Raw genomic sequence first — 19282 nt, 5'->3', positions numbered from 1 at the left:
CTCGGAGCAACTTCGAAGCGGAGGCGCCCTCCCCAACCTCCTAAAATGACATCACTCCGCTTCGCCTGCCAGAGCTCCGCCCCAGGCAGGAGGAGCCGGAGCGAACCATTGTCCCCAAAAGAAGCGGGGGGGGGGAGAGAAGGGAAATCCCTCCTCACGGCTCGCCATACCTCCCGAGCGCCGAACCTTCCCGCTCACCCACACGGACCGCTGAAGCGACACTTGCCCCGGGAGACCCCAGTGTGTACGCGGGTTTTCTACATTTGTGCGTGTCTCCGCTATCTCTCTCTCCCCCCCCCATACGGATGGACGCCGCCGAGCTCAGGCGCGAAAGAGAGAGACAGAGACAGAGACCGAGCGCGCTTTCAGGCAGCTGGCGCGAGGGGGGTGGCTGCGCCTGCGCGAACCGCGCTGACAAGCCCTGCGCTGTTTCCCTTCCCTCTTACGAAAGGGCGGGAGGGGAGAGGGAACGAGAGAGAGGGAGGGGGGAGCCGCGGAGGGGGGCGCGCGGGTCTCTCTCGCGCGCGTGCGCGGGGCAGGTAAGCGGCTGTTTGGCGGCCGTTGGGGCTCCGTGAGGCGAGGGAGGTTGGGGGGGGGAGGTGGGTCCGGTGAGGGAAAAGAGGCGGCGGCTTCTCCTCCTCCTCCTCTCCCGCCCTCACACGGAGAGCGATGGAAGGAGCCCTTCCCGCCAAAACGGGGCAAGAGGCGGCTGCGCTGGCCTGGCGGCCCCGAGAAGCGCCGGGGAGGCAGATCCTGAGGGGGAAATCTTGACTATTACACCGATAGAGATTTATCGGTACATATATATATATGCGCGTGTGTTTGCTGTTACCTCAGACGCTGTGCTTCCTCCACAACCCTTGTTTCCTCCCTCAAGAGGGTCGTGAGGACAGTGTTTTCGCGTGTCGGCGGCGGCAGCAGCACCAGCAACAACATGAGCCGCGATTTCAAACCCGGGGACCTGATCTTCGCCAAGATGAAAGGCTACCCGCATTGGCCAGCCCGGGTCAGTAAGGCGCCGCCTCCCTCTCTCCCTCATCCATCCCTCTTTCACCTGCGTTCCCACGAGCGCGCTTTTCACGCGCCGGGGGGGGGGGACGTCCGTGGGGAACCCGCCCCCTTCCCCTCTACCCGCTTTCCCCCCCCTGCAGGAACGGGGTGGTTCGGGGTTCACCCGTCTGGACCTCTCTCTTGGGGAGGGAGGGGGCGTGTTCGTGGCGTCCCTGGAAGTGACTTCTCCATCACATTGCAAGGTGCCCACATGCTGCGGTTCGGCTTAGGGTGTTTTTTCCCCCAGCTAGGTGGTCTTAATGACCTGCAAAAAAAAAGGGTCACATTCCCCCCCCCCAAAAAAAAACTACTTGGTGGGCAAATGGATTGGGCCAAATCAGGTGAATGGCTGAGAGCGCTACCTGCTCATGTTGTAGCTTTGGGTAATTTACATGGTTTTAGCAATGAATCCATAAGTGACTGTGGAGGCCAATTCTGGATCCACACGTGGGGAGTGGATTCCCATCAGGGTTTGCCAAATGTGCCTTCCTCTTAGCACGTTTCTCCCTTATGTCCTGAGTTCAAATGTCTTCAAAGCCCATGGTATCTGAAGAAGTGTGCATGCACACGAAAGCACATACCAATAACAAACTTGGTTGGTCTCTAAGGTGCTACTGGAAGGATTTTTAAAATTTTGTTTCAAAGCCCATGACACCTTTGGTAAAGGCTGTTCTCCAACTGGAGCGCTTGCAGGCCGGTGTTTCCCACTTGTCACTGTTTATACTACATTTTTAAAGATTTGCCTTAAGAGAGTCTTTAAACCTCTTTTGTTGACCACCAGCATTACGCTTTCCATTCATAAGTTGGGAATAGAGTAGTTGCTTTGGAATATGATAATCAGGCATTCACACAACATGACCAGTCCAACAAAGTTGATGTTGAAGAATCATTGTTTCAACACTGGTGAACTTTGCTTTTTCCAGTACACTGGCATTAGTTCGCCAGCACACTGGTATTAGTTTGGGTAATTTAGTAGGGACACATTGGGTTGCGTGTGTCTGTAATAAAAAATATACCTATCCATCTACCTAAAGATGTCTGGGTTAGAAAAGTATGTGTGTTGTCTCTTATTTTCAGGTTGTAGTCTAGAGTCTTTTCTACTGACCAGTTAACATTCAATGTGAGACGTTGATGTTATATACAGTGTAAGGTGGGGGGAGGGCAGGGGTGTGGTCATTGCCAAGGGAAAATAACAGATAGAACCTACCAAAGTAACGCTGGCATATTGGGTTGTTGTTGTTTTAAGAATACACTATGTAAAAGGATGAAAGTTTACTATCCCCTCCCTTCTCTCTCCCCTGCTCTCTTCTTCCCCAGATTTATACTTTCTATAACATTAGTGTCTCACATCAAAATATTTAAAAAAACCAGAAGCTGTATGTAGGTTTTTAACCAAGGAAAATCTTTAATAACATTTTTTTAAAAAATTGAAAACTGAATTTGAAATGGCTAAAGAGAACTAACTGGGGCCTGTTGAGGAAAAGGTCAAAGTAAGATGCTGCTTACCAGTACCGAAAGACTTGCTTGGAAGCCGGTCAATATTTATCCAAAGACATAAAAAAAAAAATAGATTTGGGGCAATTCTGCATGACACAGAATCACACACCAGCATTCAAAGCTGCACAAACTAGATCACAGCACTGATCTTAATGAATTTTCATGCTGCCCACCCTGTAATCTTATTTGACATTTTTTCCATAGCACTATATTGCCAAAATAAATAAAAATAGTTCAGTGTGGATCCTTTGGGTTTCTTTTCTCCACATTCACCTAACCACATGCCACATTATGCTGGCTACATTATAAAAATTAAGACATCTGAAGAGCAGTTCATCAAAGCCTTGTAACCTGAAGATTTAACAAGTTTAGCATAAGCTTTTATGGAATCATGCATCAGTTAGCAAGTGTGGCAGTCTGTGATTAAATCTGCATTTAAAAGAATGCAAATTAAGAATGGTGACTGTTCACCATAGCAATTATTGTGATAATACAATCATTAGATTTACTGTTGTCCCTATTCAGACCAAAATGGATAGAATTCAACGTCATTATTATTATTATTACTTGGTCACCTTACACATAGCAAAGAATTTACACAGAGTAGAAAAGAAAATAGAGTGACTTACACATACAACACAAAAACTAAAACCAATCAATAAGAACTTTTAAATAAAAGACTTATCTATACAAATAAAATACAGTTCTAGCAGATCCTGCCCTTCCAAAAAAGGCCATAAATACTAAAAAACAACAACCTAAGGGCCAAAAGCCCAAGTAAAGAGAACAGTTTGCCTAGAGCCTAAAACTAGATAAAGAAGGTGCCAGGTGAGCTTTACTTGAGAGAGCATTCCTCAAGTCGGGAGTCACCACTGAAAAGGCCTGTTCTTGTGTTGCTCCTCTTGAGACCTCCCAAGAAGGGCCTCAGATGATAATTGCAGGATCCAGGTCAGTTCTTCATAAGTTCTAATTAAACTGTTTGACACTGTAGTGTCCCTTTAAAGTACCTTTTTTGAAGAATAAATACATTCCACCTTGCAGTGCTTTGCCCTGTGAAACTGTCACAGCTAATTTGATGCTCTTTTGTAACTGTAAGGATGGTGCTTGTTACCTAAACAAAGTGGTCCCTTTGGATAACACCACACTAATTAAAAGAAGTGCCTCCATGCTGGGCAGTTATAACTGGGAGGCAAACTGATACCTTCTTCCAGCAGCCAACAAAATCAATGTCAGAATTAGCAGGGAGTCATTCCCTCATTATTAGCATGATCCTATACATGTTTGCTTTCAATAAGTCTTGCTCTGCTAGGTGAGGTTTACTCCCAATTAAATGCACATAGGATTGCAGTTTAAGAGAAAATTGTTTTGAATCTGCTGTCTTTGGTGGTCAGGTGAGATCTTCTGTTTTCAACCTACTTCACAAGTGTTCTGAACATTATAACCACCAGTGATTTCTTTACCTCTTTTTTATAATAATTTTTATTAAGTTTTCCATTTTAACAATCCAATCAGATCACATTAATTATTCCAAATTATACAAATACATAAAGTCCAAATATTTTGCCAAATTATAAATTTTTGTTGGGGCTTCCCATGCTTCAAGTTCAGTAGGGTCCAATCATCTTATGTTTCTACTGCCTTGAGTTTCCAGTAGTCCCTTCTCTAAATCCTCCTGTTGTTATCCTTTCTTCTTTCATGGCCTCTGAGTTGTTTCCACAGGCGAGTTGAAGTGAACAATAATATACTTCTGTGCGAACTTTGTATGACTCTCTTTTGATTTCTTTACCTCTTTTAGTAGTTTCCTACTAAATCAAAGTGTTTTGTTTATAGTAAATGTTGCTTTCCCCCCTTTTCTTAGGTGGATGAAGTTCCTGATGGAGCAGTCAAACCACCTACAAATAAAATGCCTATATTCTTTTTTGGCACACATGAAACGTAAGTCCTAAAGTTATAAAGCTATACTGGTTGAAGTAGAGTTACTTGGCTGTTGAACTATAGATTGTACATATTTTAGAGCACAGAGGCATGGCAATATTATTTTTACATTGGGTTAACTTAGTGAAACTGATCTTTTCCCAGGCTTAGTCTAAAGAGTATTTGTTTTCTAAACACAGAACCCTGTTTGTTATCCTGTATTATATTACACTTGTAGTTATTTAATTTTGCCATAATCAACAGTGTATGTCAGTACATGACCAGGACTTCTTGTCATGCTATAGCCGATAGGAGGTGTGAGTTCTTTGTTGTAATTCTGACCTTTGGAGGCCCTGGAAGTTGAAACCCACAGAAACAAAGAACAACCGTTACTGCTCTTATTGGCTGGTGTGTGGGTCAATGCACCTCAAAAAGGATAATCTAGAGCTGGAAAACATGTAGCATAGGGCAAACAAAATGATGAAGGGACTTAACCAAGTTCTCTATGTGGAAAGATTACAACATGTAGGGCTTTTTAGTCCAGAAAAAGGGCAAATGAGGAGGGACATGATAGAGATGTATAAGATTATGCGTGGTTTGAAAAAAAAGTTTACAGACAAAAGGATTTATCCCCCTCATAATACTAGAATCCAATGAAGCTAAATATTGGTAGATTCAAGATAGACAAAAAATACTTGTTCACAGGGTACATAGTCAAAATCACTACCAGAATATTTAGTAATTGCTACTACCTTGGATGGTATTTAAATTACATTAGACAAATTCATGGAGGATAAGCCTATTGAGGATACTATCATGATGGCTGTGTACTGTCTCCATTATCGGAGGCAATATCCCCTTTGCCTGGTCCTTCATTATACCCCTTTAGTCCTCAGGTGAAAATGTTCCTCTTCAACCAGGCCTTGGTCTGACAAACATCCTACATACTTTTAAATGTGCTTGCACCAGGGAGGGGATTATTGGTTTGTTTTGGTTTTGTTCTTGTTTTTATTGCGTATTTTGTGTTTTTATCCTGTATATGCTGTGAACTTTCCTGAGATGTACAGATGAAGGGAACTCAAAGAATACAAATTTAATTATTAATAAGCTTTCTATGAGTTCTTTCCCCTCATCACAAAAGTGTCCAAAAAGTACACCTTGCATTCATGGGAGCTGAGGCGAAGTGTTTTGAGAATTGTGGGTAGTTATTTGGCATAGCGTAGAACTAGTGTGAAGTGGCCTCTCCTGCAGGTCTTTGCACCCTGGAGCAGTTTTCCAGTCCAGCTCTTAGAAGAGACTGTGGAGCAGGAATGAGTGGGGAAAGTAGCAGACAGTGTGTCGGGCATTGTAGAGAGAGACTGGAAAGAAAATGGGAAAGGAATATATGCATTATACTTTGTTAGACACAGCCTCTGTTTACACCATGACCCACAGTTCTTTGAGAATTAGGCCTTTCATACATTTTGTGCAGTCTTATTGTAGCAAATGCCGAAGTAGAGGCTTAGTGTCAAAGCATAAAATCAATGTTTATGATCCAAGGTCATTATACTATTAAAAATTGCAGTTTCTCCCTCCTAATTTAGTTACTTTGTACTTTGCCCAATGCTACAGTGTTATTTTTTCAGCTGGAATTATTAGATCTAGCCACAGTATTCCAGTGTGACATGTAGTAGTATTATATTTACTGTCAAATTTCAATCCTTTCCCTGATAACTTCAAAACTGATATAGCACTTTTCACTACAATAGCACTGTTGAATGTGCAAAATGCCACTTAAGATTAGTGGTGATGGGGAGAGTCAGGGATAGGAAAATGGATTGAATATTTTATGAATTCATTTTGGGGGATGACTTCATTTCCATATTACAATCCCAAAATAATGTACGTGTGTGGTTATAGCCTACTGAGACCTATGTATATGAAGTCAGGATTTTCTGTTTTAGTTCCTGCATATATTGCTTCAAAATGTGGATTCTCACCTGTATTTCTGTTGCCAGATTTGGAGAGATGCTTTTGTTGTTTGGGGGCATTTGTGTGCTAAATATCTACAATATTGGTTACCTTGTTTCTTCCTGATAATTTTAGAATAAATAGCACTGAATACTTTCGGTTCTCAGTTACCAGTGTATGAGAAAACTTCTACTATTTACCTGTGACCTGTGCTGGTGAGGAATTTGTCCAAGTCTTTTAAAATTATAGCCTTTATATTCATTAATGAATGCTAATAATGACACTCAGAAAAGCTATTCCAAAAGAATAGGTTTAAATAGTAAACGGTTCCCATTCAAATTACCAGTTATAATAAGAAATGTAGAGTGTACCTTGAATATTTGGGTGTCTCACTTTTCTTTGTAGAGCATTTTTGGGACCAAAAGATATATTCCCCTATGAGGAAAACAAAGACAAATATGGCAAACAAAATAAAAGGAAAGGCTTCAATGAAGGCTTGTGGGAAATTGTGAACAATCCAAAAGTAAAATTTTCTACTCAGCAGGTAAGTTACCGTCTAATGTGTATAGACTAACAATTTAGTCAGCTACTTCTAGTACCTTATTGACCTGACAGTGTCTGTTATGTGTCCTGAGCCTATTATGCCAATATGATGTTATCAGGAACCATAGGTATCAGAACGCTGCTGTTGTAGTTTAATAGATCAGGTTCCCCATTACTGAATTGGACATTTCATGCCATTGCCCCTACCTGTCTTCTCACATGACTACTATTCCTTTTTAGAGTACCTGCTCACAATTAAGCAAATGGTCAATCCCAGGCCTTTTTGAGAAGCTTTTTTCCTCGGGCAAGGGCAGCCCCTGCCAGAGTAAATGGGTAGCACAATTCTTGTAGAACAAGTGAGTGGCAGCAGCTGCGGACCTTTCTTACAAGGCTTGTTGACAAGACAAGAATTGTATATACTTGAGGTAGCCAATGTGGAGCCTTTCAGATGTTGGACTCAAACTCCCATTATGCCCAGCCAACATGATCAGTGATTGGAGATGATGGGAGTTGTAATCCAGCAACATTTAGAAGATGCTACATTGGCTACGCCAAATATCCTTACAGCAAACTCAGTTCTCCAAGAGCTGGTCCTTATGCAGCCAATGAGGGAAGTATCAGTATGCTTCTAGGTTAGTACAATAACATTTACGAAAAACCCCAAAGGAAATGCTTGCATTCACTGAACAACCTATTTAGTGCTATGTTGAATGCAGTCCTTTAATTGTAGGGTGGATTTCTAAATTCATTACATAGTAAACCCTGGTGAGTTCAATGAGCCTGTGAGTAAATTTTATTACAATTGTTCCATTAATCACTGAAGTTTTCTGTATAGTGTTTTTAATATTTGCTTTATGCAGCACGCTACCCTGAAATTTGATATGATGAAGTGTTGTATAAAAATGTTGCATATATTTAATGTTTTTTAATCACCCAATTTTGGAATTGCTGCTCTTGTGTCTTTGTTTCCTGCTGATTTATGTATATGTTGGCAATATTTTGTCCATAGCCCCATCCAGCTATTAACCCTACAGTTGTTAAAGAAACTGCTGAAGAAACTAACTTAGATACTACAGAGGAAAATGAACAAAAAATGGTGCCCAAAAGGAAAAAGCTGACTGCTCTTAAAGTAAGTGATCAAGATCTCATCCAGTGCTACAATTCTATTATTTAAGTTAGTCATGAGTGGCTAAGAATTTATTTCATTGGGTCTGCTCTGAGTACAACTTAGTATACTGTCACCTTGTAATGTTAAAGATAGGGCAAAGGTGAGGGTATAAAGTGCAGTATGGACAGGAAAAGGCCGTGGTAAATCAGTTTCCTTCATTGGATATAATAGAAAATTGGTTTACGAAACCAGAACATCTTCATCAAGGTTATGAGGACAGTCGCAGGAAGGGAGTTGTTTGCATATGGATGGTGGGGACATGAAAACTGGACTATTTTCCTCCATTGAATTCTGTTTAGGCTTTTGAAGGTAATCACTGCTCCACCTGATTTGAAGTCTTTGCTTGCTCTGTTCTTATTCCTGTTGCTTATTTTCTGTTGAGGTGAGGTCAGATTACTGGAACACTAGAGGATTTCTTATGGGACCCCCTTAGCTTCTTCCCAACCTGCCAAAAGCAATTTATATACAGTGGTACCTCTGGTTACATACTTAATTTCATCCAGAGGTCCGTTCTTAACCTGAAACTGTTCTTAACCTGAAGCACCACTTTAGCTAATGGGGCCTCCAGCTGCTGTCGTGCCGCCGGAGCACAATTTCTGTTCTCATCCTGAAGCAAAGTTCTTAACCCGAGGTATTATTTCTGGGTTAGCAGAGTCTGCAACCTGGAGCGTATGTAACCTGAGGTACCACTGTATTTCCCCTTGCAAAAACATGCTGCCGTTTCATGGACCCTAACAAAAGGCCTGTTAAAGGGAGTTACAGTCAAATTACATGATTAATAGTGAATTGGGATTATCAATTGTGATAGAACAGCACTAGTGTCAGGTTTGTTTTCCATACATTTGGTATTCGCTTATGTGATCTAAGGGTTTTGTTTGTTTCTGCTAACAACTTTGAATGCTAAAGTAATTATATATGCACTTAATTAAATCTAGTTAAGTGTTGAATAGATCACTAGTTGTGCTGATTGCTTTATTGCTTTCTGAGAGCCTTAATACCCATTACATCATAGATGTTATAGGCACGGGGGGCGGTGGGAGCGTGCCACCCCCGGCAGCGCAATCCTGGTGGGGTTCCATCCTGGCTGCCCCCCACCCGTGCTGGATGCCCCACCCCCGCCTGCTCTCCACCCCCTGGTGCCGGAGCATGAATGGATACAGTTAATCATGTTTACTTTGCCTTTCAAAAACAAATTCTGATGTAGCTTCATGAGGACTGCACTTTCATCATTAGGCACCTATACAGACCTTACATAGATCTAAATTTTTAAAAATGATATTTGTATCTCATTCCCAGGGTCCTGTTAAGCAGGATAATATAACCTCTGAAGTTGAAACAGAAGAAAAAGAGATGGAAATCTCGAAAGATGATGATTCTTCAGAAAAACCTAGTGAAGTATGTGACTTTGAGAAATTTGGATTGTTGTTCTTTTTTATTGTTCCCAGTTTACATTTAATTTTGGAAAATGAGGGTCACACACAGCTTCCCATTTTGAGCAGCACCTAGGCTCTGCATAAATACCTTTTTCTCTCTGTACACAATACAACATAGGTTCTCCTCTCTTTGTAATGTCACAGGTTTTTCTGAACCCCTTGTCCTCTCTGTAACATTTTCTCTCTGCCTATTGCTGCCACTGTTATACTGCACTCTTTTATGCTACCGTTTCTCCATTAGTTCATATTGCTGCGGGTCTGTCTCCAACTCCCAGGACTGACCCCCTTCTTCTTTAAAGTTTGGTAACAGCTCACAAGACTAATTGCATAGTGAGGATGTGTCCGATGCAGATGGGCTATGCAGATTGCTTACTGAACAAGTTAGAAGAAGTAGTGCCAACTCCATTATGCACCTCTGAATCCAGGAATGGAAGGAAGGAAGGAAGGAAGGAAGTAGACATGAGAGGTGTTTGTATTTAGTGCCAAACCATGATTTATTGCTCTGTGCATATGCTGAAAGGAACCTCTGCATTCTCTGAGGTTTGATTGTGCCCCCCCCCCCATGCAAGGCCTAGTTTAATTTAAACTTTCAACAAATCTTGGCTTGCTAGATTTTAGTTTAAAATAAACTGATCAGTTTCCAAGTAAGTAAACGTAAAAATGTGGGTTATAAAGCTGGCTCATTAAACAAACTGGAGTGTATGGTTTATATGAAATGACACATTTTATAAAAAGTGAAACGAAACAGCTGAAGCTGTCCTCCCAGCAGTACAGAAGGAAAGGTTCACAACACCTCCTTGCTGCTTATAGAACTATTATTGAAGCATTACATGTGAACCAGGCCATAGCTACGCAGGGATTATCTCATCCTCTGGCTGGGTGCTCACCCCACTTGTTACACTGGCATTTGGGGAGCTGCAGCAATGTGAGCCTGACTTGGTTAGCACAGCCTCAGTTCATTAAAACCAGTACTAACAGGTCTTTTCCAGTATCTGCCATCTGATGCTCTTATTGAAGAAGACAGGGACTCAATGCAAGTCTTCTTGCATTCAAAGCATATGTACTACTACTAAGCTATTGCCTCACCCCCTGAACATTCCTAAACTGGCAGGGTAACATGACTCCTTGTGGGAGGAGTTGATGCTATTGTTGCTGACCATCCTAGCTAGTAACTGAGGCAGTGCTGGTGTGTATAAGAGGAGGAGCATAGGCCCAAACTTTTATACATGACCCTAGGGGCACAGGTAGGAACTGCAGTTTATCAGCTTTTACCTAACCAGTGTAACATACAAACAATGGCTTAGAGATGAGTGAAGGCTACAAACAATGGTGAGCTGGAATTGCTTCAGGGGGCTGTAATTAGTTTGCACAGACCTAGTTTAAATATCCATGTAACTGGAGTATAGCTAGCTAAATAGATTTGAGCTGTGCAATTTGATGAAGTTATTATTGTGCCTCAGACCTAAACACATCTAAAAACAAATCTCATTTAATTAGAGCGCACTTCCAAGTGTATAAATGAGTATTTTTTCCTTGAATAGCAAGAGCCTTGTGCTATATGAAGTGCTGTCAAAAATCTTCTCCCTTTCAAAGGTAGTTTGCCATGCAGCATGTGGGCTTCTGCTTGAGAAAAAGAAATCTCTTAAACTCACGTTCTTTGGGACATGTAGAATTCCATGGGGTGGGTGGGGGCGTTAGCATAAACTTAAGAATTTCAAAATTACACAGACAATTTTTACAGTTAATTTTAGTACTATTTCTGCCCTTAGGATATTGAGAAAGCAGATGATGCACCTATCCCTAAGGTGGCTAGGAGGGGGAGAAAAAGAAAGGTAATATTTAGAACTTTTATAGTTTGGTAAATACAGATTGGATTGTCAATTGTTTTTCAAAACCATTGGTTGCCTATGAAAAGACACACAAAAATAACCTTAACAATTACTACAAAAAAATCATTACTTCAGAATATGTTGCTAATATGTATGAAATCAGTCCTTTTTCTGGGCTCTTACTATCGGTCACACTTTTTTCCTGCCCTTCACCTACTCTGTCTTCCATGACAGTGGATGGGATACAAATAAGTGAACATAATGATATTTGGTCAAGTGGGGCTCCTGCTAATGGGGGGTGAGCCCATTTTAAAGTCTATTTTCTTTACCCCCTGAAGCAGATTTTCAGGTGGAAAAGGAAACATTGGGGGAAATTGTGTCTTCTTTAATCAGCTAGCAGTGGGAGCTCTCTTTCCCTGAGCAGCACACACAGGATCTTAGGATCCAACCTGGTGACAGACTCAAAGTGTCCCAGTGAAGAGGGACTTCAGCTTGCATCTTTCCAGTCTGAACCAGACATGCTATGCTGCATAGTATATATAATCCATTTTTCATAAGCTCTTCCAACATTTGGAACAGTTGTGTAGTTTGTTCAAATTAAATGAAGAAATTTGTTTTCAATACAGGCTGAAAAACAAGCAGAAGTTGAAGAAGCAGCAGTGGCAGCAACAGCTGCAGTGCCTACAGCTCCAAAAGCAAGTCCTAAAAGAGGAAGGCCAGCTGGTAAGTTACAGAGCCTGTAACTTGTTCCTAATGTATGCACTCCTCCCTCCCCTCCATCCCAGCAGGAAAAACACACCCCCCCCCCAAAAAAAACCCCATACTGCTCATGATAAACTAGCATGTTGTATATGGAGAAATCTCCCTGGATTGATTTTCTGTGCTTATATTGGGTAGAGAGATCTCTACTGCTTGATTCTGCTTATACTGTACACTGGCCAAAATGATGATTTAAACTTGAAATGGTTAAAGATCTTTCTACAGGTAACATCGTCATACAAAATTATTATAGAACATTGTTTTAGATATGAAGCTGTGCTATTTGGTAATAATGTGAATGTATTTGATTACATTGTTTCATTTGTACAATACCCTTTTGAAAATCGATTGTAAACTTTCTGTATATTTCTGTACTCTTGCAATAATGCAGTGATCAGTGAGATCTGCCCATCTGCAGTATTTTAATAAATATATTTGGGATACCTGCATTTTACAAAGACACCTATCCTCTTCCCTCTGAAATTTATTCTTACGCTGTGAGTTTAGTGTGCCTGCTAAAATGGGAATATTTAGGTGAAACTTTATGGGGAAAGGAAAATATCATTGTGCATACAAACACAAACACACTACATAATGGATTGTAGTGTGCATGGTTAATTTGCTTCTGTCATCCCATAGGCATACATCTTAACAATATATGTCATTGGTATCTGCAAACTTGGGAGCTATGCTAATAATTATCTATGGAGTTGGGAGCAATGTTGTTGTAAACCTCCAGTTTTAGAGCTACAAAAGTATACAGAACATATGTTAATAAAAGTGCATTTTCGTGGGTGTGTATGTTTGGTACATTTTCTAGTATAGAATAAATTAGCATGCTTATTAAGGACTGCAACTGTTTGCCTCTATGGAAAAACAGAGAAGCCAGTATATTAGGCCTTTCATAACACTTTATTAGTATATTTTGTTTGGTTAACACATCTTGGGCTGCAGCATCTACGCTTAATTAAATTAGTCATCTTGTAGGGATGATTCTCTCCAAGACAGTCAATTAAAATTGGGTTGAAGGGAAAGCTCTACTACTGACTTTTTAATTTCATCTTTTAATGATCAGCTAAAGTGAAATAGTTAGGCTGTATTTAATTAAAACTTTTTTTATGAATCAGCTTCTGAAGTAAAGATTCCAAAACCCAGAGGAAGACCAAAATTGATTAAACCAGTCTGCCCTCCTGAGAGTGATGTGTAAGTTTGTTTTTAAGCATTGGCATTTGACATGGAGAGTTAGGAATGCAATGGGTTAAAATAGAAATTACATCAAATATGCAAGTATGTATGAATGACTTGACAGATGAGTGCTTGAAGGGGCATATTGCTATTATGGGTTGACCTCTGCTTCACCCCAGATTTGCCATGCCCTATACCCTCAGGCAGGTTCCTATGAAGATATAGCCAAGTCTCATTTTAGGTCAGAAGAGACATTTTGATTCCTAACTGAACTTCTCCCTATTGCAATGGATTCCCTGCAGCCACATAGGATAGAAGGAGGTGAGCAACTTGCTGCGGGGGCCATGTATGAAACATTACCTAGTCTCTTGATCTAGATCGTTCATGGATTATTACAGCTACTAGATGGAGATTGACTGGTTGGATCCATGAAGTGATTAACACTTCATTATGAAAGGGAGCACACAGGGCTGCTGCTTCAGAAAACACCATTGGACTCATGGTGAGCCACAAGCTGTTAAGTAGCTTCACATGCTCCTGTAAGTAATTTTGTGTTGGCTGTCAGGAGTATGGACCATTCCTTAGTTCACATTAAACAGGGGCAAAACTAGGCTTTATTTCACCCAGGTCAAAGACCCAGTTTGGCACCCTTGTTCATTTGTGTGCACACAGAGAGAGAGACAGACAGACACTAGGAGCCTCAATGATGCCCCTCTGGAGGCTTCACCTCCTGGTTGATATGGTTCCGCATGCAATAATTACTTTTCATAGGGAAGAGGAGATTGAGCTGGCTAGAGGGTAAAAGAAAATGTACAGTGGTACCTTAGGTTACATACGCTTCAGGTTACAGACTCTGCTAACCCAGAAATAGTGCTTCAGGTTAAGAACTTTGCTCCAGGATGAGAACAGAAATCGTGCTCCAGCGGCGCGGCAGCAGCGCGATGCCCCATTAGCTAAAGTGGTGCTTCAGGTTAAGAACAGTTTCAGGTTAAGTACGGACCTCCGGAACGAATTAAGTACTTAACCCGAGGTACCACTGTATTCTGTTTTGGTTTGGATTGCTTTTAGTGTTCAAGAGGAAGATAAGAGTAAAAGAAAGGGAGCTGAAGAAAAACCACCCAAAAAACTGCAAAAAAGGGATGAAGAAAGTCAAAGAGAAGAAGACAATGTAAAAAAAGACCCAGAGAAGAAAGAAGGCAAAAAAGAAGCTGAGCCAAAAAGGAAAACTGCTCCCAAAGTGGGATCAGCATCAGCCTCAGATTCTGAAGAAGACGGAGAAGAGCAGGAAGGGAATAAAGTATGTGTGTGTCCAGTCTTTCAGTTAGGGAAACCTTTTGGTGCATGCCAAGCTATATTCTGTAGCTAGTTTCTGGTGCTCCATGTGAAATGTATTTTTCTTGTTTTATAAGGTAAACTGTTAGGACCTGATTTTAATGTAAAGCCGTGGCCAACTTCAATTGCTTGGTGCCACATGGCAAAAATACTTTTAAGGACCTGATATGCTCTGTGCATCATGTGGTACTGATGATCTCATTGAAATAATGGGGCTATTTTGGAGTTATTTTGTTTAAAAGCATTTCTGTACTGCGTAATATTAAAAATCTAAGCAGTGCACAAGAATCCAACATAAAAACAATATTGGAAAAGCATATAAACAGAAATTCAGTAATAACAAGACCGATTTTTATGAGTCAGGGAAAGCTCAAATATATCTTTACAAGATGTCTGAAGCAGCTGATGGCTTCAGCTACTAAAATCAGTTTTCCTTTCTATTCAAAATTAAAATGGTACAGAAGAAAAAAGGAAGAAATATCCAAGGGCCTCACAGAAGGAATATTTTAAAAGCCCAACATGATCGTGAAGTAGCAGAGAGAAAACGTAAGCAGGAAGAGCAAATGGAAGTAGAATTGTGAGTATATTCTAACTGCTTTTGTAAAAATTGAGCAGTTATGTGACTAGGGCATTGAAAGAAAAGAAAGATTCTCTACCATTCTTTGTCTAATAGTGTCTTTGTAAATACTGTTTAAGCTGAAATCCCACAGCCCACATTTGGATAACCAAAAGACAGTAGAAAGTGGCTTAAGTGGCTTTTAGCTGGCAGAGAGACCTGCTCTCATAACAGTGTGTACACTCACAAGTTACACTACCAGAGGCCCCCAGTATACCTCCAGAGAGCTCCATGGGCAGAGGGAGGGAAACGGTTATGTTGAGAGTGGTTGCAGATCCACAGGATCCTAAGCCTCCTAACACAGACCACGAAACGGCACCAGCCTACTCTGTAGCTGACATAGTTAACTCCACTCCCACCACTGCCATTGTAGTCAATGAGAAGAAAAAGAAGAAGAATTGGAAAACAGACAGTATGACTTTAGTTGTGGCAGTTGCTCTGTCAAAGATTTCTACCACCACCAGGATTGATCTGTAAGTCTCTAAAGAATATTCATTTACTTCCAGAAGTTGATAATTATTTACTTTCAATTGTTGGATGATTTTACAGGCAAAACAAAGAAGAAGGCAAAAAACCGGAAGCTAAGAAGATGGAGAAAAAACGAGGTTTGTAGTGAAAGGTTTTTTATGTTTAGTAAATTTTGTATTACAAAGGTATACCCAAAGGAAAGCATACACAGGTGTGTGTTTTTCTGCAGTTCCCTTTTCTCCCACATGTGTAAATGTCATTTCAACTTTTAAATATCTGCTTGGAACTGACAGCATACGGTAATTTAATTTGCTTTATGACATGAAAGCTCGATGGCTTGTCAAGACTTTGTTTCTATTCATAGTGTCATTGTAGAATCCATGATACCGTTAAGGTGCTAGGTACTCTTCATACATTAAAATGTGTCTGTAGGAATGTGCCAAGAAGACTAAGCTGCTGCTTTATAGGAACATAAGTCTTACTAAAGTGTTCTAGTTTTGCTACGAAAAAGCAAATTGCATTGTCTGCGTTTCAGCTTAAATTTGTATGCCAATATTGTTTTGGCGTTGTGGTGGCGCTGTGGGTAAAACCTCAGCACCTAGGACTTGCCGATCGCATGGTCGGCGGTTCGAATCCCCGCGGCGGGGTGAGCTCCCGTCTTTCGGCCCCAGCTCCTGCCCACCTAGCAGTTCGAAAGCACCCCTAAGTGCAAGTAGATAAATAAGTACCGCTTTATAGCGGGAAGGTAAACGGCGTTTCCGTGTGCTGCGCTGGTGCTGGCTCGCCAGAGCATCTTCGTCACGCTGGCCACGTGACCCAGAAGTGTCTCTGGACAGCGCTGGCCCCCGACCTCTTAAGTGAGATGGGCGCACAACCCTAGAGTCGGACACGACTGGCCCGTACGGGCAGGGGTACCTTTACCTTTACTTTTACTATTGTTTTGAGTACTGTCAGAATAGTGCAGTTTTATTACAGGCTTCCAGTTTTGCTTTATCAGTTTTGGTGTATTTCACTCAAAGTTGCTCAAAGGCATTTTCCCCATATGGATTTTATATTCACTATCATTTAAGATACGTTTTGTTAATATTTAGAAACATCAATGGATTCACGACTTCAAAAGATACATGCAGAAATTAAAAACTCACTCAAAATCGACCACCTTGTGAGTATATTGTGCTAATACCATTTGTTTCTGAAAGCTGACAAAAGTGTGTGTTTGTGTGTGTATTGTTAAAGTGAATTAAAAATGTATATTCTTACGAAACTACTTTTCGGTTTGGCCTAGTGGTGTCCTTTCCTGACTTAGTGATATACTTAATTTGAGTTGCCTTGGATTAAATAAGAGAGATGGTGTTAACTGTATGAAGTTTAGTGTGAGGATGCAGAATGTCAGATTAAAATAGTTTGCTATATACACAGCGCCCCAAGAGAATAGTCCATTTTTTGTGAGTTAAGCCCATTCAGTTAAAATATTCCTGCTGTAAAATCACACTGAAGTCTTGTGTGTTTTTAATTTTACAATGTTTACAATGTTTTGTCCAAAATCGTGTGTAATAGTGATGTTCCCTCCACCCTCACCCTGAGATTTAACATTTGGGTTTTCATATATTAGGATGTAAACAGGTGCATTGAGGCGTTGGATGAACTTGCTTCACTTCAAGTAACAATGCAGCAAGCTCAGAAGCATGCAGAGATGATTTCAACACTTAAGAAAGTAAGATTGGTGGCTTTTCTCATAAAGAAATTATGAAGATTGTTTAGCCTGTTCATGAATCCTTTAATGTAAAACTTATTTGTTTAAAAATAGTAGAATACTGGGCAAGGATTGCAAAACTTAATTAGCAATAAAATAGACATGGGGGGGATTGCAACAAAATGTTGATCCATAGGGTACTTTTCTTCAGGGTTTATCCTCTCTATTCCCCCTTCTGTTTTCCATTCCTGTCCATCTGTCAGACAGCATTCTGTGCTCTCATAGCTTTAGTCCTCAATGAACTGTTATAGGTGTGGGTAAGCTGGAACACTGGTATGCATTTGCAGCTTCATCAAAGTATTGGCTTCCTTCATTTGTTTTTGTGGGCAGCTCCAACTTCCATCTCTGTGAACATAGAAAAATAGGTTCTTGATATGAACCAGGAAATAACCCATCCAAGTAATGAGATCATTATTTCTGCCCTTTTTAGATTTGCGTCTCTTCCTCCACCCTCCTTTTCCAACCACTCCATTCCCTCTCCCAGCCCAGTTTTCAGTACCCACCCCACCCCACAAAACCCCAGTCAGTCAATATTCAGTTGTCAATGAGCAAATGCAGTTCTCATGAAGCTGTTTGGGGTGGCTTCTCAACTTCTGCAAACTTCAGGGTTCTCACAAGCCTGCTAATACTTTGTGCAGGAGAAAGAGGGTAGGGTTTGATTATGGCTACATAAGCACAATTTCTTAGTCTTGATATCAGTGTTTGTATATAGATGGTGACTGTTTCAGTAAATACTAGGTGGCTTTGAGCAACTTGATGATATTCTCATATATTAACTGACCTATCTCCTCCCTCCCCCCAAATATCTATCTATCTATCTATCTATCTATCTATCTATCTATCTATATCTGTCACAGATACGGAAATTCAAGGTCAGCCAAGTTATCATGGAAAAATCATCTATGCTCTACAACAAATTCAAAACGATGTTTCTCGTTGGAGAAGGGGATTCTGTTCTTTCACAAGTATTGAATAAGTCGCTAGCTGAACAGAAGCAGCACGAGGAAGCCAACAAAACCAAAGAACAATGGAAGAAAGGACCAAACAAGAAAGCTGAAAAGGCCAAAGATCAAACAGGTGTGTGCAGTTCATCAAGAATATTTATTTCTTAGCACAATTTAACTGGTGCATCATTTCCTGTATATATTCCAGTTTCGGATAAGCTCTGGAATTCTGAATTTAATACAAAGCACTCCTTTGCCAGTGCTTAGTCACAGCACACTTTAGCTGTATTGGTAGCAACAGACTAGGTTTCATGGTAAAGTTTTCATGTTGTAGTTTACCATGAACACACAGAACTCCTGCTTTGCTTCTCCCCTAGCAGGAACAATAAACCACAATCCCTACCTCAGGGTTGTGCCCAGACCTGTGATGGTTGCTTGTTTCACTCTAAGCTACGATTGGTAAGCCAAAAACTTTGGCTTTCCATTTGGTTCATAGCAAAACAAACCACGATCCCCAGTTTGGACATAATGCTAGACCAGGGATTATTCCTCATGCTGACTCTGCATGTCCAAAGTAAACTTAACTATGGCTTAACCATTATATGCAAACAGTGAATGAATTTGAGAAGATGTTACATCTGTGTTCAAGAATCCACAAATTTGGAAGCTATGGCTCTTATAATAGTACTTGCATACTTGCATGCTTTTTAAGTATGTGAACAAAATAGTATGAAATCTTGTTTTGAGTACAGTACCATTTTGGTAGTTACAGGTTTCTGCACTAACAGTGCAGTTTCCCGTGTTATAAAAATGCCACTGGCACAGCTGTTGCAGAATTAGC

The 19282-nt window shown here is 40.8% G+C and overlaps 1 protein-coding gene across 2 annotated transcripts; it reads left to right on the top strand.

Moving 5' to 3' along the window:
* The first annotated feature begins 366 nt into the window (after positions 1 to 366).
* PSIP1 (PC4 and SRSF1 interacting protein 1) lies at positions 367 to 18624 on the top strand. 2 transcript variants are annotated; one of them, XM_083458566.1, is made up of 15 exons: positions 367 to 539; positions 838 to 1006; positions 4406 to 4482; positions 6817 to 6955; positions 7964 to 8083; positions 9419 to 9517; positions 11325 to 11387; positions 12011 to 12107; positions 13271 to 13346; positions 14397 to 14625; positions 15122 to 15237; positions 15826 to 15881; positions 16836 to 16906; positions 17357 to 17458; positions 18355 to 18624. In XM_083458566.1, exons 2-15 carry the CDS (start codon positions 935 to 937, stop codon positions 18607 to 18609), a joined length of 1572 nt encoding a protein of 523 aa, XP_083314692.1. In that variant the 5' UTR covers positions 367 to 539; positions 838 to 934; the 3' UTR covers positions 18610 to 18624. The 2 variants fall into 2 exon arrangements, with proteins under 2 accessions (XP_083314692.1, XP_083314691.1); XM_083458565.1 differs by lacking the exon at positions 367 to 539 and having other exon boundaries at positions 559 to 1006.
* The last annotated feature ends 658 nt before the right edge of the window (positions 18625 to 19282 follow it).

The sequence above is a fragment of the Podarcis tiliguerta genome, assembly GCF_965153285.1.
Source record: "Podarcis tiliguerta genome assembly, contig: HAP1_SCAFFOLD_244, whole genome shotgun sequence".
Classification (NCBI taxonomy): domain Eukaryota; kingdom Metazoa; phylum Chordata; class Lepidosauria; order Squamata; family Lacertidae; genus Podarcis; species Podarcis tiliguerta.
Note: the sequence above shows the minus strand (reverse complement) of the source record. Positions and strands in the feature narration are given on the sequence as shown.